Source organism: Salvelinus namaycush, chromosome 1 (genome assembly GCF_016432855.1).
Source record: "Salvelinus namaycush isolate Seneca chromosome 1, SaNama_1.0, whole genome shotgun sequence".
In the NCBI taxonomy this organism is placed as follows: domain Eukaryota; kingdom Metazoa; phylum Chordata; class Actinopteri; order Salmoniformes; family Salmonidae; genus Salvelinus; species Salvelinus namaycush.
The window spans coordinates 19385141-19411243 of NC_052307.1; the positions used below are offsets into that span (position 1 = coordinate 19385141).

Consider the following 26103-nt stretch of genomic DNA (forward strand, 5'->3'; position numbering starts at 1 on the left):
TCCATTAAAATAACATCAAATTGATCAGAAAAACAGTGTAGACATTGCTAATGTTGTAAATTACTATTGTAACTGGAAATGGCTGATATTTTATGAAATATCTACATAGGTGTACAGAGGCCCATTATCAGCAACCATCACCCTTGTGTTCCAATGGATTAACTAACAACGTGCCAAGTTTATAATTTTAAAAGGCTAATTGATCATTAGAAAACTCTTTTGCAATTATGTTAGAACAGCTATAAAAATGTTGTGTTTATTAAAGAAGCAATAAACCTGACCTTCTTTAGACTAGTTGAGCATTCATGGTTCGATTACAGGCTCAAAATGGCCAAAAACAAAACTTTCTTCTGAAACTCATCAGTCCATTCTTGTTCTGAGAAATGAAGGCTATTCCACGCGAGAAACTGCCAAGAAACTAAAGATCTCGCACAACACGGTGTACTACTACCTTCACAGAACAGCGCAAACTGGCTCTAACCAGAATAGAAAGAGAAGTGGGAGGCCCCGGTGCACAACTGAGCAAGAGGACAAGTACATTAGAGTGTCTAGTTTGAGAAATAGATGCCTCACAAGTCCTCAATTGCAGCTTCATTAAATAGTACCCGCAAAACACCAGTCTCAACGCCAACAGTGAAGAGGCGACTCTGGGATGCAGGCCTTCTAGGCAGTTTCTGGCCAGTTTGAGCCTGTAATCAAACCCACAAATGCTGATGCTCCAGATACTCAACTAGTCTAAAGGCCAGTTGTATTGCTTTTTTAAATCAGAACAACAGTTTTCAGCTGTGCTAATATAATTGCAAAAGGGTTTTCTAATGATCAATTAGCCCTTTAAATGATAAACTTGGATTAGCCAACACAACGTGCCATTGGAAGACAGGAGTGATGGTTGCAGGTAATTGGCCTCTGTACGCCTATGTAGATATTCCATAAAAATAAAATCAGCCGTTTCCAGCTACAATAGTCATTTACAACATGAACAATGTCTATACTGTATTTCTGATCAATTTGATGTTAATTTAATGGACAAAAAAAAAGAGTTTTCTTAAAAAAACAAGGACATTTCTAAGTGACCCCAGACTTCTGAACGGTAGTGTATGTATCCCGTTGACTTGGCTGGTGTATCGCTCACTCAGCAGGCCAGATGGGCAGGGGGTGGGCCTCTGTGTTGAACACATACTTGTCCAGACTGACCAGCTCCGGGTCATCTGAGAACAGCAGGTAGAAGTACTTAAGAGTCTCCCCCAGGAAGAAACTCTCCATCTTGTCCCGGGGGCTGGGGTACTCTGGGTCCCGAACATTGTTGATGGATGTGTAGCCACCAGTAGAAACCTGAAGGGAGACAGACCAACACAACACACGCTATAAGAGAAGGATCTGTAATCTCTGGGGAAATACTCAATAACCACGTACTGAATATCTCATTAACAATGCATTTCTCAGTAGCCTGGTTTCAGATCAGTTTGTGCTGTCTTGCCAACTCCTATGGTCCTTGTCACGTCAAACAGATGTGAGAGCAGGCTGGTTAATTTACCAACAGTAGCCTAGGCTGGGTAGTGACTGTGTTCTCTCACCTTGGTGTACTTGTTGAAGTTCTGGAGGATCTCCCAGCCCCAGTCTCTGTACTTCCTGTCCTTAGTGAACCTGTACAGATAAAACAAGCTCTCCACCGTCTCAGGGCGAAGGAGGTTGTGTCTGTCTGCAAGCTGAGGAGAGGACAGATACACACACGAGAAACAATCACATAGGAAATTGACCATATCCATGAAAAACTTCACAACAGTAAAATAAAGGGTCAGAAACCCAACTATACTTCAGTAGTGTATTGTTTAATAATATCTCTGCAGGGGAAGTGCACACCCCTGTATACCCACTTTGACGTCTACATCTCTGATGCTTCCCTCGTGCATGTTGAAGTGGACGATCTCAGGGCTCAAGCCAGTCTCCATCTGGGCATACATCTGGTAGCAGGTCTCCATCAGCTGCTTGGCCAGCTCCATGTGTTCGGCTGGCAGGCCGTGGTGGGCCCCTAGAGCCAGGGTCCCAGGGAGGAAACACACCAGGTGGTCCTGACAGACAGAGGGTTGGGGAGTCATTGGAGCAATAGAATGTCCATGTTGCAGAATAGAGAGCACAATCTTTTAATGGAAAAGACTGGAACTACAGCTGGTTAGGGGTTGACACCCTTGTCTGACTCATCAAAGCAATACATGAGATATTGGAAACATTTAAGTATTGGGTGAAACTGGGCTTCAAATGCCCAACATTAAACAGGGTGCAAACCTCCCTCAAAGAAAATCTTGAGCTTCCTTTGATTTAGAGAAAACATCAGCTCTTTCACCCACACTCATCTGGTGTGCATAGTTCGTATACTAACCATTTTGGGGCTGAACTGACCATGGGACAGCTCCCCTACGAAGGTCAGGCTGTTAGGAGAAGACTTCTTAAGCAGGTTCTTCTTCACTCCCTCTAGGGCCTGCAGGTAATCGTCCAGCAATCTGAAGAACACAGTCACAGCTTTACAGCCAAGCACTGGAGAACACACGTACAGACACAACATTACAGCCAAACACGTACAGACACAGCATTACAGCCAAACACACACGTACAGACACAGCGTTACAGCCAAACACTGGAGAACAGTACCTCCACCATGTGTACTGCTCTGTATAAAAACACTACTGGCTTGACAAAGGAATATGGCTAATAACTGTACAAATACTGAGAAACATCAGCTGAATGGTACTTTTACTATTATTGTTTGATAAGTGTCCCATAGAATCTAGTGTCAACACCAACTGATAGAGCACTGAGCCAATTAAATCAAAATACAATTTCAAACAAGTACTTTAAAAATAGCACAAGAACCAAATCTGTCCTCAAGCATCAAAGTCCTCAAGCTGCGCTGGGTCTGTGAGAGCTGTTCCAACTGAGGATAAATGTTTTATATATAGCTCTGAAGACCTAGTTGTGCATTAAGTTAAGCAAATATTACTAGACAGTCATGAATAGTCTTGTGCACAGCCTGATACGGCACACAGCCATTCAGCCACATCCACACAGAATTGCAGGTAACAGAGAGACGGGCTGTTTAAGTCGTGTCAGTTACATCAAGGGAGCTGAGGAGATCAAGCTTAGGACTGTCAAACATGACAGCAAGCTAGAACAGCGACAACTCTGCTGCCTGCCTCCAGTACTTAGCAGGGAGCCTAGACAAGATGGGTAGGAATCGAGTGGCTAGACCTGACTCTGTGAATTAGTGTCAGCCTCAACCTCATGACAGCCTCGAGAAAAGTAGACAGGAAAAGTGTTTAGAAAACCCACTCCAACTCACTCTGTCTCCTTCTGGCCTCCCTGTATCCACTGTTTAAGGAGGTATTCGTAGTAGCTATCTGCTCGTGCGCCCAGGGTGAAGACCCCCAGATGGGTGAACTGGCCGCTGTTGGTATTGATGAACATGGGGACGAGGCCGTCCTGCTTCCCTTCCAGCTTGTGGACTTTTTGCATGACCTCATCCACTGCAGCCTGGATGAGAAAGTAGGTGGGGGGGATATGTAAGTTAAAGCTAGAATCTGTAAATGAAACACTAACAAAGCAGTCACCCTGCTTCTGTTTTGGTACAAAGCTGAGGAATGCACCTGGGGAAATGTAACCACTCAAATTCATAGACAGAGCTATGGATGCAAGGAGAAGTTGAGGATATACAGTGTTTGTTTACATTTTCTTTATGTACAAACATTGGAGTAAAACAAGCTTATATTTGGGGTTCTGATGGAGTAATTTAAGACAGCTGAACTAAGCTCATGAGGCATTTATAAGTTATCTTTTTCAATAATCAAATTAGGTATACATCATTAATCTATAAATCCAGAAATGGATGTAGCAACTAAGGATTCTAGCTTAAAGTGTTGTCAGAGATTATTGATAAAGTGCTGTGGAATCAAACGTTGTCCAAAAGGCTGACATTAATCGAGTCCTTTCACTAGAACTTTGCTTATGAATATTACCCGGTAGCGTGTGTCCTGAGTGAGGCGACTCAGCTCCCTAAACTCTAGCTGGATGCTGGTGACCTCAGCAACAGTGCTGTCCGACGTCCATCGAGGGGGGTGGGCCGTACCCTTTCCAATGTTCACATCTGAGTAGGGGATCTTGGACGGGGTGTTGAAGGCAGGCATTAACCTCGTTCCTATATCTTTCTGCAAGGTCATCAAAAGAACAACAGAAGGCCGATCAATATGTTTCCCTAGCCAGACCCCCTCCCACAGAAAAACGAGTTATTTCACGAAAGAACTCATAAGACCAGCAGCGGCATTAGCAGTATCCCATGAAAGGGTCTTTGAGAGGCAGGAGTGGAAGAGGAAATGGCCCAGCAGCAGTAACAGTAACAGCCAGCTCTCTGAATGTCTCGCTTTCTGCATGTGACTCACAGCCTTGTCCAGGAACAGAGTGTCTCCAGTCAGATGGTAAGTGCTCAGCAAGCCACCCAGGATACGGATGGTGCTCTCAAACAGGTTCACATCAACGTTCTTATTGAAGGAGAGCTCCGTTGACACCCAGGTCTTAGCCTCCTCAAACTCTGTCCAAAAGAGACCAACCACAACTTTAGTGGTCTAACTCCATGTAAACTCTATGATATAGCAGATACAAAAGAAAAGTTGGACCATGAATATAAGTAGCGTTTTCCCTATATGCATTTAGCAGCGGCACACCGGCGCTGCTAAATTGTGGCTGCCAAATTAAATATACAATTTATATAATAATATACTGTATATAATTATACTGTAATATGATTTATATAATAATATAATTATATACTCTATATAATATACTGTAATATATGATTTATATAATATATTGTATATATTTTTTGGGGGGGATAATTTTCGGGATGGTAAAACATTTTCAGTGTCAACTTAAACGACTAAAACCAGATATAAAGTATGTAGAAAAGATAATGGAGATACATATCTTTGAGAAATAACAATCACATTTCACTCAGCCCCATGGCAAAATGTGTAGAATTGCAGGAAATTAGCTTTAAAAACAGCTCACTTTGCCATCGCTGCTGTAAAAACAATCATAGGGGAAACACTGAAGTACCTTCTTTGAGGTTGAGGATCCACATGGTGTCCAGTGCATCAATCAGGGTCAAGCCCAGGCCAAACCACTCTCCATAGGACTTAGAGATGGGCCTCAGCTCATCTTGGCCCCAGGCAAACTCTTTGTATCCCTTCCATGCATGTCTGAAAGCATCTCGTACTGCCTCAAGCCTATCGAATTCTGAATCACACACGCCAAGATAATTAGCTACCATCTAAAGAATTATAAATTAATTACTTCCATTTCAAATAACTAAATCTCTTTCAGACCATGCACATGTCCTCTCAAAGCTCTAGTTGCCCTCTATCAAACTCAACCTGTGCTTAATAATAAACAACTGTTGTTAATGGTCATGAAGGGTGGGCTATGGAGGGTTTGCACACACACACACACACACACACACACACACACACACAGAGAGAAGCGGCAGAAACATGGTACAGACCTGGCTCGTGTGATTGGTTCTCTTGCTCAACCGCTGGGACATTCACCCTGTTCTCTGCTTCCTTGGCAGTTCCTCCTTCAGTGGCTTGGTTAGCCTCAATCAAGGCCCCACGCCTATTAAACACACATAGGTGTCAGTCAAGATGAGAAGACCAGAAAACATGTTTATATGTTTGGAATGGAGTTTTAGTTTCTATTCAGAGTACTCCTCACAATCGCTTCCCTAACCCATGCATGCAATAAAGACTTATGTATCAGAGAAATTGACTTTCATTATCCATTAGTCATCTCCACTGATTAGAGACTAGTCTTACTTAACAAGTGGCTTCTCTCCCTCTTCTTTGTCAGCTTTCTTTGCTTCTTGAATCTGATTCTCCTCCACCTGGATATCTGACCCGGTGCCTTTCTTTTGCAGACGGTTCTGCAGGCCGGGTGGCCCCCGCTTGTGGGGTGCCCTCTTCTGCTTCTGAAGGAGGAGACACGTTAAGGGAAGTGCTTCAATTCAAAAACACTGCTTACTGAATGTATCACTGCACATATTTCTCACAGCCAAAGGCTAGCTTTAGTATTAGAGGAGTGGAATGTACCAACCTCTGAAGGTGGCTCTGGTACTAGTGGTTGGTTCTGTTTATCCGACTCAGGTAGGACCTCAGGGATGACCGGTTTCAGAACATGGCCCTCATCCTCCTTCACAACAACAGTAAGGCCTGGGGAGGTACATAGGGGACGATGTTCAGTCTCTGGTGCCTCAAAAACAGAGTCACCACCACAATTAGATTTTTTTTCTGGCCTTACCTCTGAAGTGTTCTGTGACAGTGGGGTAAGTGGCAATCCCACAAACTAACATGAGAGCCACGGTGAAGAGGATGAGGTTGCGCTGCAATCTGGATAACTGTTTCCATTTCTGGGGAGAAATGGGTAGAAATTGGATGAGATCGAAAATGACAAAGCAGTAAGCACAGAGTAAATAACACCAACACTCGGCTACAATTGATTGCACCAGCTTGTCTGTCAGGAGAGAAAGTCACACTAAGAAAGAAATCCAGAAGAACCACTGAATGTCACACACAGTGCAACATGTCTGATCAACTGTCAGTACCATGCTGCTACGTACTATAGAGGCACTGCATTGTCATATTCTTCAGATAAACATCACCATCCTGGTGTCATATCTCCACAGATTGACAGTGACAGGTCTGAGCTAGTCATTTTCTGTTGGAGTGACGATCACATGATATTATGGATATGATAATTGTGTCTCGGGGCATTTTTTCATTGAAGTTAGTAAACCATTAAAAATGTCATGCTATATTTGCGGTATAAAACATTCAGTGGGATATATAGTATAGCCTATCAATCAACTGTAAAGCATACATAGTAAGTCATCAGATCAGAGTTTGTGATTAAGATAAGTAGGTTGGTTGATTTCCTTCAGCACTCACTCACCCTCCAGCAGGACTGTCTTCTCCACTGTTTGCTGTTATAGTTGCCACTTCCAGTGAAGGTTAAAGACACAAAGTCCTTCCTTGATGGTGAGTGCATGTCTCCAGCCTACCCCACAGTGAAGTCATAGACTCTATGCTAGAGGAGGAAAGTAAGCTGCAAATGAGAAATTACAGCAGAGGCAACACAAACTCCCTTCTCTAATTATACAAACTCAACTGTAAAGAGATGTGCTTTATTAGACCAAATTACTTTGAATATTGAGGACACATAAATAGGACTAAATGTTTGTAGGATATAGCATACAATTATGATTTTGTTTCAATTGACAAATAAAGCATAATATCTGAAAACAAAGCAATGCAGTTTCGTTTACAAACCTTTTATTGATAATTATGACATGTTTGAAAATATTCCTGTCAATCACAGCCAATTATTGTTAGTGAGTACTTGAGTGGTCCTTTGTAGCTCAGTTGGTAGAGCATGGCACTTGTAATGTCAGGGTAGTGGGTTCGATTTCCGGGACCACCCATATGTAAAATGTAAACACACAAGTCGCTTTGGATAAAAGTGTCTGCTAAATGGCATATTATTATTATATTTACATTATTGTCACGGTCTTTCCGTATTGCAGCCTGCCAATTGTCCTAACTATTGAAAATATTGCTTACATTTGTTCCCCAAACAGGTCAAATTAGCTTCGAAAGGAAAGAAATTACTTTTAAGATACTGTATGCCAGCTGACGAGAGGTAGCTAGCAGATTGTAACGGGCTAACGTGATGCTCAGGGTAGGTACTGTTCGGCGTAGGGACACACTCTTCATGCATCTATTACTGTAGTTAGGCTTGGCCAACCTGTATTCTATAGTTTTAGTGGTGTGTTGTATAGATTCCATAATCCGGACATGAGCGAGTGCTCAGCTGGTTCTCAACACTGTGTGCACCCATATGTGCGCTGAAATCCACAGCCACCTCGTTCCCCTCAGCAGCCTCCACTGGTTCCCAAACTTTTTCCACTCCGGCCCCCTTCCAGCATTGGGGAACATCCATTCATTGGGAAGGCAGATAAAGTGTTTCTTTTCAAAAGCAAATCACTTTTGCATGAGAAAACACAAAATACTACTCATTACGTCACGTTTGTGTTGAGCAGACTGTGGGCTTTGAACAGAGCACCTTGTTCATGCTAGGGAGTAGCCCGGTGCCAAAATGAACGCAATCAACTTTCACCCGGTGCGAAACGCCTACCCGGTTCAGATTAATCAAATCACCTCATTGAGACATGTGGATGACCACCCCAAAGTGCTGCATGCCATGATGACACTGTTGTTTTGATCAATGAGAGAGAATATTTGAATTAGACAAGATGGCTGGGTACACATTGTTGGATCACTTGGCACAAAACATGTATTTTAATATCGGAGCATTTTATAAATTCAAACGAACCATCTGCAACTGGACACGGGAATTTGCGAAAAAACATGTTTGGCCCAAAAAAGGCTGGTCGAAAATGCTCTGTGCTTCTCCAAACAGTACCTATCCTGTAACGGCTACTGGAGCGTCACATTAGCCCGTTACAATCTGCTAGCTAGAGGAGACTATGCCCGAAGTCTACTCGCAACAGCTGGGATGTATTCATTACGGAAACAGTTTACCGTTTAAGAACCAAAACGGGAGCAAAACAAGAGTTTCTATTGGACAAATTCAGACAGGTCCCTCCCCGTTTCGTTCCGTTTAAGAAACGTTATCCAACAGAATCTGCGTAATGAATACGCCCCTGATAATTACGACTGAAAACATCCTCGCAAACAAAAACAATGTGCAAGCTAACACAATCAAAACCTAGACTAAAATATGACGTTGAATTTAGAAATACATGTACTTTACCTTTTAGTCAACAGTGTATGGTCTCTCGTGCTCTTCAGAGCTCACAATTCCAATGTCCTGGATCTTGAGCGAAGCTTGACCGATTCACAAAGCGACTATAGACCGAGGCATTACGAGGCCTACAGCCTAAAAACAAGCAGTTACACGAGTAAAGTTAATTTACTACAAACGAGGAGCATGTCTAACAGGAAAACGGCAAGCGTTCGTTTAAAATGATTGCATACATTGAAGAGAACGATTCTCTACCCAAGAGCAGCGATGCAATATCTATACATGCCACGCGCTCAGTGCTAGAAAAAGTAACCTGACCGAACAGAGCGGAAGCAACAAAATACATTCGTTGATACAAGTCTGAGGATGATACATTGTAAATACACACCTTTCTCTCAAATCAACACTTCGTCCGATTACTTTTAATGAAACATCAGTAGTTAATTTTCATTCGAATCTAGTCAAATCACATCGTTTTCAATTGTTTCAAGTTTTACTGAAAATAAAATAGCTTATTTTCAACTTGTTTGGGTGCTCAATAAATTGTGTGTAATATTCCATATGACAATACCAATTAATTAAGAATTAATTAGTACAGTCCCTTCATTTATTCATACATTTCCGTCTAACAACAAAAGTACTAGTATCTCGGGGGCACAATACAAAACATGAGAATATGAATGATTGCTATTTATTCAAACTTAAAAAGAAAAACATCAAAGAAAATGGCCAGCATATAAATTAAGTAAATCACACAATTAAATACATATCTTGAAACAAAGATGAAACTGAAGAAAAACGTAAAAACACTTTTTTTTTACAGTACTGCATTGTTCCTCTGTATCAACAGAAATCAAAACATCACAATTTCACAAATGGTAGAAATGGTGATTAGGTTACTGCATCTATCAGGTGATGCAATAATGCATACAATATTATCACCAGACAGAATTCATTGTCATAGTTCCCAATAATAGTCATAATATTATTAGTCTTCCTAGTTTTTGACCAAGGGATCAATATTGGAATGTTTCTTAGTTTCTAACTGCAGATGTAAGGGTATAGTGTGTATATAATGACGTAGAGTGTGCACGGAGCTCATAAAATAGAGATGTAGCTATGTCTCCAATTTGGGCCACATTGTTAAATTGCAGCAGTGAAGGTTAATGTGTAAACCACAGTGCTCTTCATCAAGAACATACCTGAATTAAGTATGGGTAACGTGAAAAAATTATTATAGCAACCTTTAGCATTTAAAGAAACCTCGGTCATTTAAACCAATTACATAAATAAGCATGTTTCAATATCACAAATTAAATCAGTGTAAACAAAATACAAAGATAATTTCTCTCAAGAATATCACTGGCTTCTGAAAATGGATAGACTAACCAGTTCATATTTGTAACTGGTCAACCTTTGGATAAAGAAAAGAGACACTTTTTCCCGTTGGTTGGTACGTCTACTTTGTCTTAGCAATAAACAAGAATGTCATGAGAAGAGGAGAGATGCTGATGTCTTTCTCTGTATCTGTTTCTCTCCCATTTCTCTGGGTCATTTCCCCACTGGCTGGTGGTTGTCTCATTGTTATCTCTGCTCTTGGCAGTCCTTAGAGAGTGTTTCTCTTCCTTTAGCTGAAGCACACAGGCCCAACAGTGAATCCAAACTCCTGTGTGAGGTCACTGCTGCCGAACACTGCCAAATCTCTCAGGGGAAGCAGATCCAAGTCCTCACTCTCAAACTGGAACACCGCCTCACGACGGCCTCCGGAATGCAGCTCCTCAGAGGGCTGCCAAGAGAAACACAAAGTACATTAAGTATTGAAGTGACTCTCTTCACCATCCCTCAACAGCCTCACCTCCACCACCACCACCATAATGTAATACAGTACATGGTAATCATTATAGGGTAGTCTAAAAACATACCACGCAATCTTGTAATGTCCCCAGGTAACTCTGTCTTTGTGTGTCTGCCAGGAACTTCACCTCTCTTTCGCCTAGTCCCTGTATGTTCCCAGGCTGGCAGGAGTAGGTGATGTTCTGACTGGTGAGCCTGCTGTTCAACCTCAGGAATCTCATCTGCACCACGTCGGGTCCTAAATACTCAAACTGGGAGAGGGCATGGAAGGAAGGAAATCAAACCAGAAACACAAAAGCATTTCATTGTACTGTGTACACCACATGTATCCTTTGCATATGACAAATAAACTTTGATTTGATTCGATTTGAGAATCATGAATGGAATTGAGGCTTACCTGAAAGCCTTTTTCCTTTGAACTCAACCAATGAAATGAGTTATTTGTCCCAGAATCCTTCAGCCATGCTTTTACTGGCACCTGAAGTTTGAATGTATTTCATATGTTATTACATACATTTAGCATATGTTATTACCACATTATATAAGATCTATAGTTCAGTGGGTCCCAGAGCCAGAAGTGTGTGTAGAAGTACCTGAGGCTGGAGCGGAGACAGACAGGTCTTTGGTGCTGCAGTGAAGTCACAGTACACCAGAAGGGCATCAGCTGGGCTGCCCTGGTTAGGATCAATGTAATACATCCCTGGAACATGTAACAACCTTTACATCAGAAACTGAGCAGGGTTCAATCTCTCTGCTGCTGTACAACCGCTAATCTAATAAGCGTATTGTACATTTAAAATGCTTTAAAATATCTGATACCAATATTGTGGTGTTAGAATATAACAGAGAAGTCTTCACATTGTGAAAGAAGCCCATACCGTTAGTGAAGTTGGGCTGGGAGAGCCAGAGCTCCAAGCAGGTGGTAGCCGGGTGTTCTTTGGTGCCGTCTGGTGGATCTATGAGCAAGCGCAGGTCTTGGTGCAATAAATCCAGCAGAGTCTGGATCAGGAGGTAGTTGGGCTTGTCTGACAGGTACATGAGGTCCTGATCAGGCAGGGGGTGAAACAAGGAGGTGTTGTAATATAAATAGTTATGGCTAAATTTGCTGAAATGGCTTTAGTTTCAAAATTTAAGTATTTGGATGTGCTTGGATAGATTACCAACGACTTGCCTTGAGTTGTGCCAGAGTGAGATTCAGAGAGGTTCCAGGGGGGCCAGGAGGTCCAGGGAGGCCCTGACATAAACAAGGAAAAACAAACACAATATGAAAGTTAATCTCATTGCCCTGGGTTGCCAGATTGGGTCAGGAATTATTTTGATTTCATTAAACAGATGTAAAGTGGCTGGTACTATAATGGTTTGTGATGTGAGTAGGGTCATACTCACAGGCAGCCCTCTCACTCCAACAGGACCTGCTGTTCCAGCAAATCCTTTTAGACCCTGACAATTAGGCAAATTTAGTCAGTGCCCTCAGTCAATCCCCCAATCTCCAAATAATTCATTGACAAGACACAAAGGTATGCATAAAAAACGGAACAAATGTGTGTATTTGTATTTAGAGAACTTTTATACACATACCTTTTCTCCAAACAAACCCTATACAAAGAGAAAATTCATCACATTAGCATTTACTTTTTCTCTGTATAAGTACGTTTACTATATTTTCAGAAATACAAGGGAAATAACAGTACCATATTTCTGAAAAAGGACAACTTACAGGCAGTCCAGGTAGACCTGGGGTCCCCCATTCCCCATGAGGACCAATGTCTCCCTACAAAGACAGAACACATAAATCACTGTCAATACAACTCAATAGCAATGCCACGATTAATGAAGAATACTTAACAGAACACTGAGTCGGAACACACTAGACGGACAGATACTAGAAGGTGCATCTTACCTGTTCTCCTTTTAGGCCAGCCCTCCCTGTCTGTCCCAAAGGGCCTTGTGTCCCCTGAAACAGACACTCGACTGACTTAATACATCATGGAACTGGGTCCATTATTACATACAGGAAATGTATAGGGATATGAACATGGGAATGATGGAGGCAAAATGCATCCATAGTGAATCTACATTAAATTTTTAGTACATCTGACTCGAGTGTAATACGCTTCTTGGGATAAATGAGCTCAAAAGTACCTTCAACCCCTGACCTCCAGGAGGACCTGTTAATCCCATCTTCCCCTTCTCTCCCTGTAAGTTTAGGGGAAATATATTAGTGTCACATAAACTGAGCTCAAAGTGCTGTACTTCTTCAATCATATCGTAATCCTGTTGAGGCTTCAGTCAAGGTCTTACCTCTATACCTGGTCCACCCATTAGACCTTTCTCTCCTTGTAAGCCAGGTGTCCCCTTTGAGAGAAACAAGGGACGTTATTTCCTAAGTTTTGGGGACCCAGTGATTGAGTTATACAGCTAATCCTCCTGGCATTGAAAAGTGCACACAGCCTTTCCAAAACAGATCAAATAACTTACGTAAGGCCCTTGTCTTCCTGGAGGCCCGGTTGAACCAAAATCTCCCCTCTTTCCCTGTAGGTCATAGAAAGGTCAAATCCTGATTAAAATCTGATGCCCTATTGACCTTACACAAACTCTCACCACTGCAAAATATTATCAAGGTGAAGAAACATTATACTGTATGTTATGGCGAATGCAAAATCGGGCCAGAGTTTCTCACGGTCAATAGTGATTACTGACCTTTTCTCCTCTCTCTCCACCTAAGCCTTTGCTTCCAGTTTTTCCTCTATTCCCCTTACATGGAAACAAAAACAGCTTTTAGAATCAAATGAAGAATCAAGATCCATATTAGTTGGAACGATACATTTTTAACATATGAAAAAGAGAGACTGAATAAGCAATGGTGTAATTCTCACCCTCCTTCCAATGTGTCCGGTCTTTCCCGGATACCCATTTCGACCATCATACCCCTGACAAAAAGAAAGACCTACAATCACATACACTAAGTGGACATTATGATATGGCCTTTGATACAGGTAGGATGTCAGAATGGGACAGAGTGCTAAATACTATATATGTAGATGTAAAGACAGGTGAAAGGTGAAGCTTAACCTGACCTTTTGACCTTTCTGGCCTAGTCTTCCCTCAGGGCCTGTTTGACCTTTTGGTCCCTGAAGAGCAAAAAGGTAATGTTGACTTATCCTAAAACGTCATCAGTAGACATTTATTTCTGGTGAAGATATTGGAATATGTGTGTTTCATTTGTATATAAGGTCTAACACGTTATTGTAGCACTTACCAAAGGTCCTGGTGGGCCAACAGTTCCCTGAGGCCCCACCTCACCAGGCAAACCCTAAGAGTAGGGATGAGTAGAATGTTTACCAACTTATGTCATGTTGCCAAAGACATACCAACACCACAGTTCACATGTGTCTGTGTTCCTACCTCCAATCCAGGAGACGCTTGGGGCCCCCTGTCGCCTGGAAGACCCTCTGGCCCCTGGACCCGACAGAGACATTCAGACAGTCATCTTAATGAACAATTTAGATGTTCTCTAGAAAGAAAGATATCAATCAGCCTCACCTGCTCTCCTGGTTCTCCTTTATCTCCAGGCTCGTCTTTAGGCCCCTTAAGTCCAGGGAAACCCTTTGGACCAATCTCTCCCTGTCTCCCCATGCCTCCCCCCACTCCCTACAATAAACCAACAAAATTTAATTATGACAGAAATTGACCATGCAAGTGCAATCAATGATGCTGTGCATATGGTTTGAATTACAATCTTATCAATATAAATTGGCAGATGATTTGGATATACTAGGTACCTTTGGTCCATGTTTCCCCATGTCACCATTCACTCCTCTGATGCCTGACACCCCCTGTCATTAGAAGACAACAGCTCAATAAAACCAATCAAGCCTACAGTTACATTACTCTCTATAATTCATATATGAAAATGAACAACAATTTTGCTGGCAATACATACCTTAAGGCCTGAGTTTCCAGGGTTCCCAGTCATACCATAAGGGCCTTTGTCCCCCTAGAGAAATTACAACTCCATGTTACTGTACAGCTATATGGCATCATTGTCCCGATCGTGATTAGAGAATTTCAACATCATACTGTACCTTCTGCCCTTGTGGTCCATCAGCCCCAGCCAATCCAAAAGGTCCTGGAACACCCTGGAACAATAACAGGTTGTTAGGCATAGTATTCTACAAAGCCATTAGAGACATTGCCATTACTGAGTAATAACAGATGTTCTAACTATCAAGTTAGACACACTCCAGTCTACTTCAAACCTACTTCCAGTCCAGACAAGCCCGATGGTCCAGCTTCCCCCATCAACCCCACCTGGCCCTGATGAACAGAAACAGAACACCGCTGAAGCGCCAAATCTACATATCACACACACGTCACCTCTATTAAACCATCAAACATTAGTATAGAATACACCTTATCAGTCACTTACTCGTAGTCCTACGTAGCCCTTCTCTCCCTTCACTCCTCTTTTCCCATTGTCCCCAAGAGCTCCTGAGGGCCCCTCCGACCAAGAAAATCCACGAGGTCCTATGTCCCCCTGGAGAGGAAAAACAACAATATGGTAAGTATCAGATTGGGATTTGTATGGCAGAGGAGCAAGAATACATTTTTCAAAGACTTCTGAAAATCTTAACAGGCATTGTATCATACATATAGAACCACACATAAAGCATATATTAAGTAGGCCTTCTTTATTCTGTTAATCCCACTACCTTTTGTCCTTTAGGACCAGGATATCCTCTGTTGCCGAAACCTCCCATCTCTCCCTGCAACAGACAATCACAGGAAACCATGAAACCACATCCCAAGCTGATAATGATGGCAGCCTGTGTCTGTGGATGAGCTTGGTAGAAAGGGTAATACAACTGACCTCTTTGCCCCTTGGCCCAGGCTCACCCTGCAGCCCCTGAGAGCCCTGTGGCCCTGGCTCTCCCTGTAGTCCATTCGGCCCTGGTTTTCCAAAGGGACCTGGAGCTCCCTGTCTCACAGCAACATAGATGGAGTCAGAGAGGTGGGGATAGAGTAGTGAGCGATCTAATTAACACATTTGAACTGAACTACTGAAAAGGGGAGGAAATCCTATTGTGATGATGTCACTGACCGGTTCCCCCTTCCTGCCAGATGGCCCCTCCTCACCAACTGTTCCTGGGGGACCCTGGGAGGCAGGAGAATACAGTACAGGGTCATCAATGTCAGCCATGATAGGACTATTGCAAAAGTATTGTATGATATACCACACCAAAAAATTGCAAAAAACACAACATCAGTCCTAATGGAGGTGGATGGGTATACGACTGTCTAAGAACAGACACACACCTGCTGTCCATCCAGTCCAGATGGCCCACTGTCCCCAACAGGCCCTGCTGCTCCCTAAACAGACACAACAGTACAGTACATCACTCAATGCATTACTGACTATCATGATTCATGCTTTATTCCTTTCAATCTATCATTGGAAAATAGAAAAAGACAAGAGCTAGGGCTGACATTGAACTCACCTGCAATCCATTTTCTCCAATCTGCCCCATTACTCCATCCATCCCAGGAGTGCCCTGGATACAGTAGATAAAATACATTATCAGACTCAAGAGTGACTATACATGTATTGATAATACATTTTAATATCTGTAATGTTCATTAAAATATTTAATCAACAGAATATAGAATAATACAAAAATAATATAATATACTAATATAATACTAATATACAGATAGGCCTCTGATTACTTTTTTTTATTGGAATGAAACAATGAGAAAGATGAAAAGTACCCACTCACTGGAAACCCGGTGGGCCCGGCTGGCACCTGAGGCCCCAGAGGCCCCTGGCTTCCTGGGGGGCCTGGCTTTCCTGTCCTGCCCTCTGGCCCTGGTAGGCCTGGAGGACCCTAAAACCAGTTACATAGCGGTTAAAGCGTTGGGCCAGTAAACTAAATGTCACTGATTCGAATACCAGTGCCCTGAGCAAGGCACTTAACCTTAATTTGCTCCAGGGCTGCCCCTGTAAAAAACACATTGCATTGCACCTATCCGATATACAGTATGTAACAATAAAAACATATATTTTGTATTATCTTCTGATTCAACCACAAGACAAATATGGACCATAGTGCATTCACATCAGCCAACCATGGACCTCATAACTTAATCTGTCTCTAGAAAACAAAATGACCAAATCATCAAAGTGCCATCTAACCAAACAAGAGGACAAGGACATGATTTAAAAGTGCTACTCACTGGTGACCCCTGTATGCCATTGAGCCCAGAGTCTCCTTGACGACCCTGAGGTGGATAAACCAGAAAAACATCACGGCAGAGTCAGGCTGTAACCCCAGGGGGAAACCTCATCCAGTGTGTCTAAAGCTAGTCTGTATGAGTAAAATGGTCTTAAAGAGTGAGCTTCCTTACCTGAGGTCCAGCGGGCCCTCTCTCTCCGTGAAATCCCTTTAACCCCTATAGGACAGATCAAAAACATCAACGTGGTAATAAAAGGTATCAATGTGTAATATTTCCACCAAATTAGTTTACACTATTCTTTCCATAATGTGAGTGTCAGTACAGTGTACTCACTGGTGGTCCACTCTTCCCAGGGATACCAGCGGGGCCTCTCACACCAGGTTCCCCCTGAGATTAGACACAGACAGGTGGCATTCAATGAAATCAACAACTATACTAACACTAACATGTGGTAGAACTGTATGGGGTATTTTCTTACCCTCTCTCCAAAATGACCAGGTCTCCCAGTTAAACCCACTGCTCCTGGGTAGCCCTGTACAAGGAATGGGTTTCCACAGTTACGGTTACAGTTGGTTGTTCCACACAAAGTTGGTTGTTGGCAGTAGTAGGTACCACTGCACTAAGATGATAATAATTGGTTTAAACATCTATCTTTTACACTTTTCTTAGAAAAAATAACAGATTACAGTAACACCTACAGAGCATGAACTCTCACAGCGGGATTATAAAAATACTTTTCTAAACACATTAAAATAAATTAAATGTAGACTGGTTATGGCCACTAGCCCACTCTAACACCTTGTTGGGTTTGGACAGGTAACACTTACATACATGCCCACTGGCCCCTGGCGACCCTCCAAGCCATCTTTCCCTGTGAAGCCCTAGAGAACAGAGAGACTCATTAACGAGAAATGTCGGTAATATTTTGGTCGGAGACAGAGGCTTTTGGCCTACAGTACTCACCCTATCACCAGGTGGCCCAGGACTGACGTCTTGCCCAGACTTTCCTGGAGGACCCTGTTGAAATCATGAAATAGATACAAACATAGAGGGTAAGAATGAGTAGGTTGAGGAGGGTGACAGAATGTGCAGGTCCAGCAATGATAGGTGAGCGACATTTATTGTTGGACATACCTGAGCACCTGGGGGACCTGCTCGTCCTGGTGCTCCCCCCAGACCTGAAAATCCCTGGATTTATGACAGAGAGGTTAAACACACATTGACTCGTGAATATACAACCATGTACTGTAGCAACAAATGTATACCCTAATTCAATGTGCACTACCAGCATCACATATCAAAACTTTACAAAGCAGTGTTGAGGACCTCAGATCATCCCTGGCTGTGCCATGCTGAATGTGTCTTTCAAAGACACTGACTGACTGAGCCTACAAACCCCTGGGGATGGTCAGGGCCTTGTAAACCTCTTTACTGGTACACTATCTAGTCTTGTCTGTCTGACATGTAGGTGCTCATATAAACAGGAGAGCTGTGACAGCAATAGCCACCACAGGCCCACAGCAGGCGGTTATATCTGTGTCTAAGGAGGATCATCTGATAAGCAACCAATCACACCTCTCTTTATTGCTGTGGTTTATGAGAGTTCAGCAATGATTGAGCCATTTGTGTTTCTGTTCTTTTTACTGTTGACTTTTACTTGTTTAGAGCTGATTGGTTAAAGGGGTGTGACTCACTCTGTGTCCTTTAGTTCCAGGAATACCAGCAGAACCAAGCTCACCCTACAATCACACACACAACACAAACATTACACATATTGTTTTTATCATGCCATACATTTATTTTCTCTACAGATGTAGGATCTTAATTTCAATCAGTTTTCTACAGCAGGAAAATAATCCTGCAGCAAAAGGAAATTTGAATTATTATGTGGATTATAATTAATGGACATTTTTGTAGGGGCAAATCAAGTCTGACATTTCAAAGTGGACATTTTAAAACTCAAATACACTACAATTTTGCATTTCCTGTTGTGCAGGAAAGTTCTCTGCAACAAAAGAATGAACAAATTAAGATCCTACTATCGATCGATCTATCTATCTATCTATCTATCTATCTATCTATCTATCTATCTATCTATCTATCTATCTATCTATCTATCTATCTATCTATCTATCTATCTATCTATCTATCTATCTATCTATCTGTACACAGAACTTATCCTGAAACCTACTTATCAATAATGATTGAAATAGCTGGGTTAGTACCTGTTCAAGGAACTGCATTGACAATGCACAGTAGACAATAAGGAGTCAGTAGAAAATCCTAATAAGTGATATTTAAAAAATTAAAAGTTATAAAATGGGAACCTGTGTACCAGGCTTTCCTTCTGCACCCTCAGTCCCAATGAGGCCTCTAAAACCCTGCAACATAACACACAGACATAGACACAAACACGTCTGGCATACATACCACACACAACAAGGACAGCTGATTGTTACTATAGCTACAGTATCCATCAAGGATTGTCTGTCAAGTAATATTCATATGAGAATGAATACTGTTCTCTTACCGGGATTCCAGGTATACCAAAAAGACCAGGCTGTCCAGTACGACCCTGGAAATAGAAAATATCAGAGGGAAAATGTGATTATTCCCCCAGTCACAACAACATCTTCCAGCAGAGGGTATAGTAATGTATCTACAAAGATGATCTATTACAGCAGTGTTTCCAAACTCCAGTCCTCCAGTACCCCACATTTCTGTTGTAGCCCCGAACAAGCATACCTCATTCAACTTGTCAACTAATCATTGAGCCCTCAATGAGTAGAATCAGGTGAGTTTATCAGGGGCTACAACTAAAATGTTTACTATTGGGGGTACTCGAGGACTGGAGTTGGGAAACACTGTATTTGAGGAGACAGTTACCCTGGGTCCTTTAGGTCCTGATTTCCCATTATGGCCTGGAGTTCCCCTGTGGCCCTTAGGTGGAAACAAAGAGAGACATTCAAAATTAAGATTATGAGTCTGTATTATGGCATGTGATACAAGACTATGGCATGACATAACTCTGTCAGTATTATATTGTATTATATTGAAACTCGGGTTATAAGACTTTGACATCTTTGGGAAGCTAGCCATTCAATATGAGCTCATTGAATACAGCTGCATGTAGACTAGAACAAAGGAGAGGTCTACCAGAAGAGCTCTAGTTGTTCCCTCAGGAAAAATAAAGTAATTCTAATTCTAAGTCTAGTTTGTTGTAATCACTCCACCAGACAGTGATAAACTCTGCTGACCTTTGACCCCTCCTTTCCAACCACTCCCTGGAGGCCGACCTCTCCGTCTTCACCCTGCATGGGAGAGAAAGGGATCAGAGCCTCTCTCATCAAAGGTTCAAAGGAGCCGTGCCATTTCATAAACACAAACTACAGGTATCCAACATAATTCTTCATACATTTTACATGAATCATGTATCAGTATGTAACGGCAGAAGAGGTACAGTAGGAAGATGGGGAGAGTGTTATTAATGTATGTTAATAAAGGCTGTGAATAGCAGGTGTCATCCTGATGTTTACCGGAATGCCTTGGGGGCCAGCTTGACCTCTGACACCAGGAAGGCCTAAGAGGCCACTCTGACCCCTCTCACCCTGACGGCCTAGGATCCCTGACGCACCAACAGAACCCTGAGGGAAAAAAATACTAATGGTATCAAAACACCATATGATATGAAGGTTTTCACAAAAACATTTTTTTTACGAGATCTTCATGAACATGACCTTTGTGATAGTCATGATTCTTGTACTACTGCATCCAAGAAAAGGCTTTCCAAACCCATAATCAAGTCTCTACCCTGTCTCCTTTGGGTCCAGCATCTCCTTTGTCTCCATCTAGTCCTCTGAAGCCCTATAGGAAACGTCAGATCTGCTCAGATAGGATTCATAGAATAGAGCCTCACTCCTCTCTAAAGATGTCACTCCTGTTTAATAAACAAGAGAATAATTATATACATCTTACTGTGCCACCTGGAGCCCCCTTCAGACCTGGAATTTCAGCAGTCCCCTAAAAGACAGACAGATACATAGACAGAGAGAGGAGAGGAGGTAGAGAGACAGTGACGTGGATTTGTTTCACTCATAAAGTCACACAGATGCTTTAGATTCTGTACACTACAGTGTATCCCAGTGTATCTAGCTAGATCGGATGTCAGGCCCATTGTTTGGTGAGATTAAGTGGGGACCCTTTTACTATATACTATGTTAAGAGTAAATATAGGTATGCCCTCATCCCAATAAGGAAACCCCTGTAAAACAGATTGCCATATCCAAAATATGTTTTCCATTTCTGTTGTTTTAGAGCTTGAACTAAAACCAGGAGCTAAAACATGTGAGTGAAATACCAGCTGGCAGAGTTGTAAAATGAGTGAGAAGTCAACTCATGTGTTTCTGTATAAAAGCCAGAGTCAGCTCTGAGATGCAAGACACATGGAGATTTGTGATTTTAAAGAACTTTATTGCTGCAGTGTGGCCATAAGTCAAACAACAAAGCTGGCGAATAAACCTTTTTTATTCTGATGACCCAGTTTTAAAACAGCTTTTAGAATCAGTTTTCACGATAGTCTATATTGGCATGTTGATTATGCCATGCAGAATGCTGTTTATGTTTTATCCCAAAACGTGTTTGCAGCCACATGTCTATCCAAATAAAAATGTAGAGTAATGTGCAGCTCATCCACAAAGAACTCACCATGGGCCCTTCAAGGCCTGGTAAACCCTTCATGCCCATTGGCCCGACTTCACCCTTTAGAGAATCAGAAATGGACAAACATAATCAAATAGACTTAACCAACTCCTACCAGGTGCCATCAGCAAGTGTCTAGGGGATAGAGGCAGGGGTTGATTTATGACTGGGCCTATGTGGGTTTTGACAAGAGATTAATTTTATTAAACAGAAGATGAACGTGACTAAACTTACTATGTCACCTTTTTGACCTGGAAGACCATACATCCCTGGATGTCCCTGACAACAAAATACATGAGAACATTCAATACTGTTTCAGCAAAATAAAATGTTGAAGTATGATGAGGCTATATGCAAGTAGACCAGTTGTATGCATACACATTGTGTATGTCAGAGCCTGTTTATAAATAGGTCATAAAGTACATCTAAGTCATCATACAGTATGATTGCAATAATGAACAATATGATTATAAGGCCTGTCCTGTCACGCCCTGACCATAGAGAGCTTTTATTCTCTATGTCGGTTAGGTCGGGGTGTGATTTAAGGGTGGGTTATCTAGGTGAATTGTATTTCTATGTTGGCCTAGTATGGTTCCCAATCAGAGGCAGCTGTTTATCGTTGTCTCTGACTGGGGATCATATTTAGGTAGCCATTTTCCCATTGTGCTTTGTGGGATCTTGTCTATGTTTAGTTGCCTGTGAGCATTATTATAGCGTTCGTTTTGTTGTTTTGTTCTTTGAAGTTTTCTCTTCCATAATAAAGGATGGAAACATACCACGCTGCATCTTGGTCTACTCCTTATGACGAACGTGACAAGTCCCAGGATTTGAATCACATGGTTATGAGGCCATCTGGATATGGCTAATATTTCACTAGACTGAGACTAGCCAGGACATGGATATTTAAAAAGTAGGTTTTCACATCTACACCACTGTCTTACTAGGCTTCAGGGAGAGCCCCATTGTCTGCTCTGCTTGCCAGGAGCCAGCGTTCGGTGTGCAGGAGCAGTCATTAGGACTAGACCACGCCAAAAACTAAACAGGTAGCCCCAAACTCAACTGGACATTTACTGAGAGAATACCAGGAAAACAAGTAACCTCCTAGATCTACTGTAGCTGGCAAGAACATTGAGATTTCCACCAGTGCTATTATTGTATGAACTGAAAATGAGTATCTATAATCATATAATTTCACCAATTTTGCTGCCACAGTATATCAAAATGCATAATGATCAAGTGAATATTATAACCACAGAGCCTGTGTATTTGCTGTGCAAATTAGCTGGCATGTCTTACTTGCAGTGGCGGATTGGCCATCTGGAATTTCGGGCAAATGACAGATGGGCTGGTCCATTTTTAGTAGACCTGGGATTTGCCAGGGACCTCATAATACGATAATATCACGATACTTAGGTGCCAATACAATATGTATTGCGAAAAATATGTTGGCTCACTATTTATACTGAACAAAAATATAAACGCAACATGCAACATTTCTTTTTTTTTACTGAGTTATAGTTCATATAAGGAAATCAGTCAATTTAAATAAATTCATTAGTCCCTAATCTATGGATTTTACATGACTGGGAATACAAATGTGCATCTGTTGGTCCCAGATACCTTAAAAAAAGATAGGGGCGTGGATCAGAAAACCAGTCAGTATCTGGTGTGACCACCATTTGCCACATGCAGCGTGACAGATCTCCTTCAGATAGAGTTGATCAGGCTGTTGATTGTGGCCTGTGGAATGTTGTCCTACTCCCCTTCAATGGCTGTGCAAAGTTGCTGGATATTGGTGGGAACTGGAACACGCTGTCGTACACATCGATCCAGAGCATCTCAAATATGCTCAAGGTGTGACATGCCATGGAAGAACTGGGACATTTTCAGCTTCTAGGAATTGTGTACAGACCCTTGTGACATGGGGCCGTGCATTATCATGCTGAAACATGAGATGATGACGGCGGATAAATGGCACAACAATGGGCCTCAGAATCTTGTCACGGTATCTCTGTGCACTCAAACTGCCAATGATAAAGTGCAATTGTGTTCATTGTCCGTAGCTTATGCCTGCCCATACCATAACCCCACCGCCACCATGGGGAACTCTATTTACAACGTTGACATCAGCAAACCGCTCTCCCACACGATGCCATACATGTGGTCTGCAGTTGTGTGGCTGGTTGGACGTACTGCCAAATTAAAAAACTACGTTGGTAGAGAAATTAACATTCAATTTTCTGGCAGCAACAGCTCTGGTGGACATTCCTGCAGTAAGCATGCCATTGCACGCTCCCTCAAAACTTGAGACATCTGTAGCATTGTGTTGTGATATAATATTCCACGCCTGTCAGGTGGATGGAATATCTTGGCAAAGGAGAAATGCTCACTAACAGGGATGTAAACACATGTGTGCACAAACTTTGAGAGAATTAAGCTTTTTGTGCATGTGGAAAATGTCTGGGATCTTTTATTTCAGCTCATGAAACAGGGGACCAACACTTTACATGTTGCGTTTATATTTGTGTTCAGTGCGAAAAGACAATGGAGAACAAGCTTTTGAATGAAAAATACCGGAATTTTGGCGCAGGTACAGCCGACTAGCGCTAGCTAACGCTACCTACAGAAGCAAATATATATACAGATATTTTCTACAAATTGATACTTGGAGTCAAATATCAATATAATATCGTCAACAAAAAATATTGTGATATTATATATTTTTCCATCACAAATGTTTAGCCTAGTGGGCCTTTATAACTAGTTTTATTTTTGCGCAAAATGATCATTATCTGTCTAATAATGTGGGCCTCAAGGACTAAAATTGTCCGGTGTGGGGGCCAAGTCCTCCCCTGCTTACTTGGATTCCTCGAAGTCCAGGAGAGCCTCTCTGTCCTGACAATCCTATGGGACCCTATGAGAAAGACAATACACAGAAGAATGACTGTTCATTTTGAACAAATATCTGAAAGAAAAAAGGAAGTCTCAATGACAGAAATAAAACAAAAACACATACTGGGGGCCCTCTACGGCCAACTGGTCCATCTGGCCCTGCTTCTCCCTGTGAGGAACACAGCAGAAGGACAAACCCTTACACAGGATGACTGTTACTGTACATGGCTGTTTTTCATTAATTGCCAAATAAAATGAAATACCATGCAGTCTATGTCAATCAAAGTTGTTGTGACCACTGCGCTCAGGTTCGTTGATCAAAATGTAATATAATTCCAAAATTGTGTAGCTGGTCCGCACTCTCCTGTTGCCAGACATTTTATGGAAGTGGGCCATAGAACTGACAGTGTATTGGTATAGAAAAGGTTTGGGCTACACGTAGAGGTGGCAATATTGAAAGAACTTTCCTGCAGAGAGAGTCCTTTTGGATTTTCCCATTACGCACACTATACCCAGGTGGACTTAATGTGGAGTTGGATTTGGTGCCTTTTTTGTGACCAGGCTGCTTGTTGCAGGGGGTTCTGAACCTAGCTTCTAATGTTAATTCCTATTTTCCTGTAACTATTTATAGACATTGATGTTTTTCCAATGCATTAAAGAAAGTTACTTGTTCGATATTAGATTATGTATTGTATATTTAGATGCCTTATTGAGCGGCGGCAGGTAGCCTAGTGGTTAGAGCGTTGGACTAGTAATTGAGAGGTTGCAAGATCGAATCCCTGAGCTGACAAGGTAAAAATCTGTCGTTCTGCCCCTGAATAAGGCAGTTAACCCACTGTTCCTAGGCCGTCATTGAAAATAAGAGTTTGATCTTAACAGACTTGACTGGTAAAATGTTTGTCTGTTCCAGGAGAGCACACATGAATGTACCTGTTGGTCATTACCCTTAATGAGCTCACAATAAAGAATCTCATCTTAGGAGGATGACACTGTCAAAGGCTTAGGCCAAATTTTTTGCCAATCTACCCACTCCTGAATGAAATAAATACAAAATAGAAACCTTGAATCTCCTTTTTGAGTGCAGACCAGCTACATAATTTTGGTCTGTGCCAATCAATCATCAATCCACTGTCCACTGTGCATTGGTAAATACAGTATACTGACCCTTGAGCCGTTCACCCCCTGTGCTCCAATCATACCAGTCACACCTGGAGCCCCCTGTTTGGGCACATACAATGCATATGTGAATATGCAAACATAAAAAAACAACGTCCATTGTTTTCCTGTGCAAGTGGTACGTATGCACTGATTTGTCAAGTGTGTTCTGACTGCGGTAGTAAAGTAGGTAGATGTGATAGTAACCGTCAGAGCTTGAATGATACTCCTACACTCACCATTGGCCCAAGTGGACCTTGGGCGCCATCATACCCAGAATCACCCTGAAAAACAGAAGAGATAGGGACACCTGCACTAGTTGTTTTTTGTCCAGAGCAACAACAAACGTGTGTGCTGTTGAGGTTACTGGGGGACTGGAGTTGGAAACCACTGATCTAGAACACCACA

At 42.0% G+C, this 26103-nt stretch overlaps 3 protein-coding genes across 3 annotated transcripts; all 3 read right to left on the reverse strand.

Moving 5' to 3' along the window:
• Nucleotides 1-1030: 1030 nt before the first annotated feature.
• Nucleotides 1031-9182, reverse strand: LOC120054209 (endoplasmic reticulum mannosyl-oligosaccharide 1,2-alpha-mannosidase-like). The gene is made up of 14 exons (XM_039001673.1): nt 8872-9182; nt 6991-7125; nt 6340-6448; nt 6136-6251; nt 5859-6010; nt 5546-5658; nt 5101-5280; nt 4428-4576; nt 4008-4196; nt 3335-3525; nt 2378-2498; nt 1875-2069; nt 1575-1706; nt 1031-1332 (listed from the first exon to the last, which is right to left on the reverse strand). The coding sequence occupies exons 2-14, from the start codon at nt 7084-7086 to the stop codon at nt 1129-1131; spliced, it is 1947 nt and encodes a 648-aa protein (XP_038857601.1). The 5' UTR covers nt 7087-7125; nt 8872-9182; the 3' UTR covers nt 1031-1128.
• A 196-nt stretch (nt 9183-9378) lies between these two features.
• LOC120054221 (collagen alpha-1(II) chain-like) lies at nt 9379-11756 on the reverse strand. The gene is made up of 5 exons (XM_039001675.1): nt 11595-11756; nt 11310-11416; nt 11114-11194; nt 10785-10967; nt 9379-10648 (listed from the first exon to the last, which is right to left on the reverse strand). Exons 1-5 carry the CDS (start codon nt 11752-11754, stop codon nt 10490-10492), a joined length of 690 nt encoding a protein of 229 aa, XP_038857603.1. The 5' UTR covers nt 11755-11756; the 3' UTR covers nt 9379-10489.
• Nucleotides 11757-11872: 116 nt separating this feature from the next.
• LOC120050841 (collagen alpha-1(I) chain-like) lies at nt 11873-18429 on the reverse strand. Its single transcript, XM_038997373.1, has 32 exons — nt 18085-18429; nt 17914-17967; nt 17778-17831; nt 17429-17482; nt 17284-17337; nt 17122-17166; nt 16951-16995; nt 16494-16601; nt 16215-16268; nt 16033-16086; nt 15818-15871; nt 15587-15694; nt 15429-15482; nt 15146-15253; nt 14980-15033; nt 14802-14855; nt 14660-14713; nt 14499-14552; nt 14260-14367; nt 14122-14175; nt 13976-14029; nt 13794-13847; nt 13593-13646; nt 13417-13470; nt 13195-13248; nt 13018-13071; nt 12859-12912; nt 12617-12670; nt 12434-12487; nt 12295-12312; nt 12103-12156; nt 11873-11950 (listed from the first exon to the last, which is right to left on the reverse strand). Exons 3-32 carry the CDS (start codon nt 17781-17783, stop codon nt 11873-11875), a joined length of 1758 nt encoding a protein of 585 aa, XP_038853301.1. The 5' UTR covers nt 17784-17831; nt 17914-17967; nt 18085-18429.
• Between the last annotated feature and the right edge of the window lie 7674 nt (nt 18430-26103).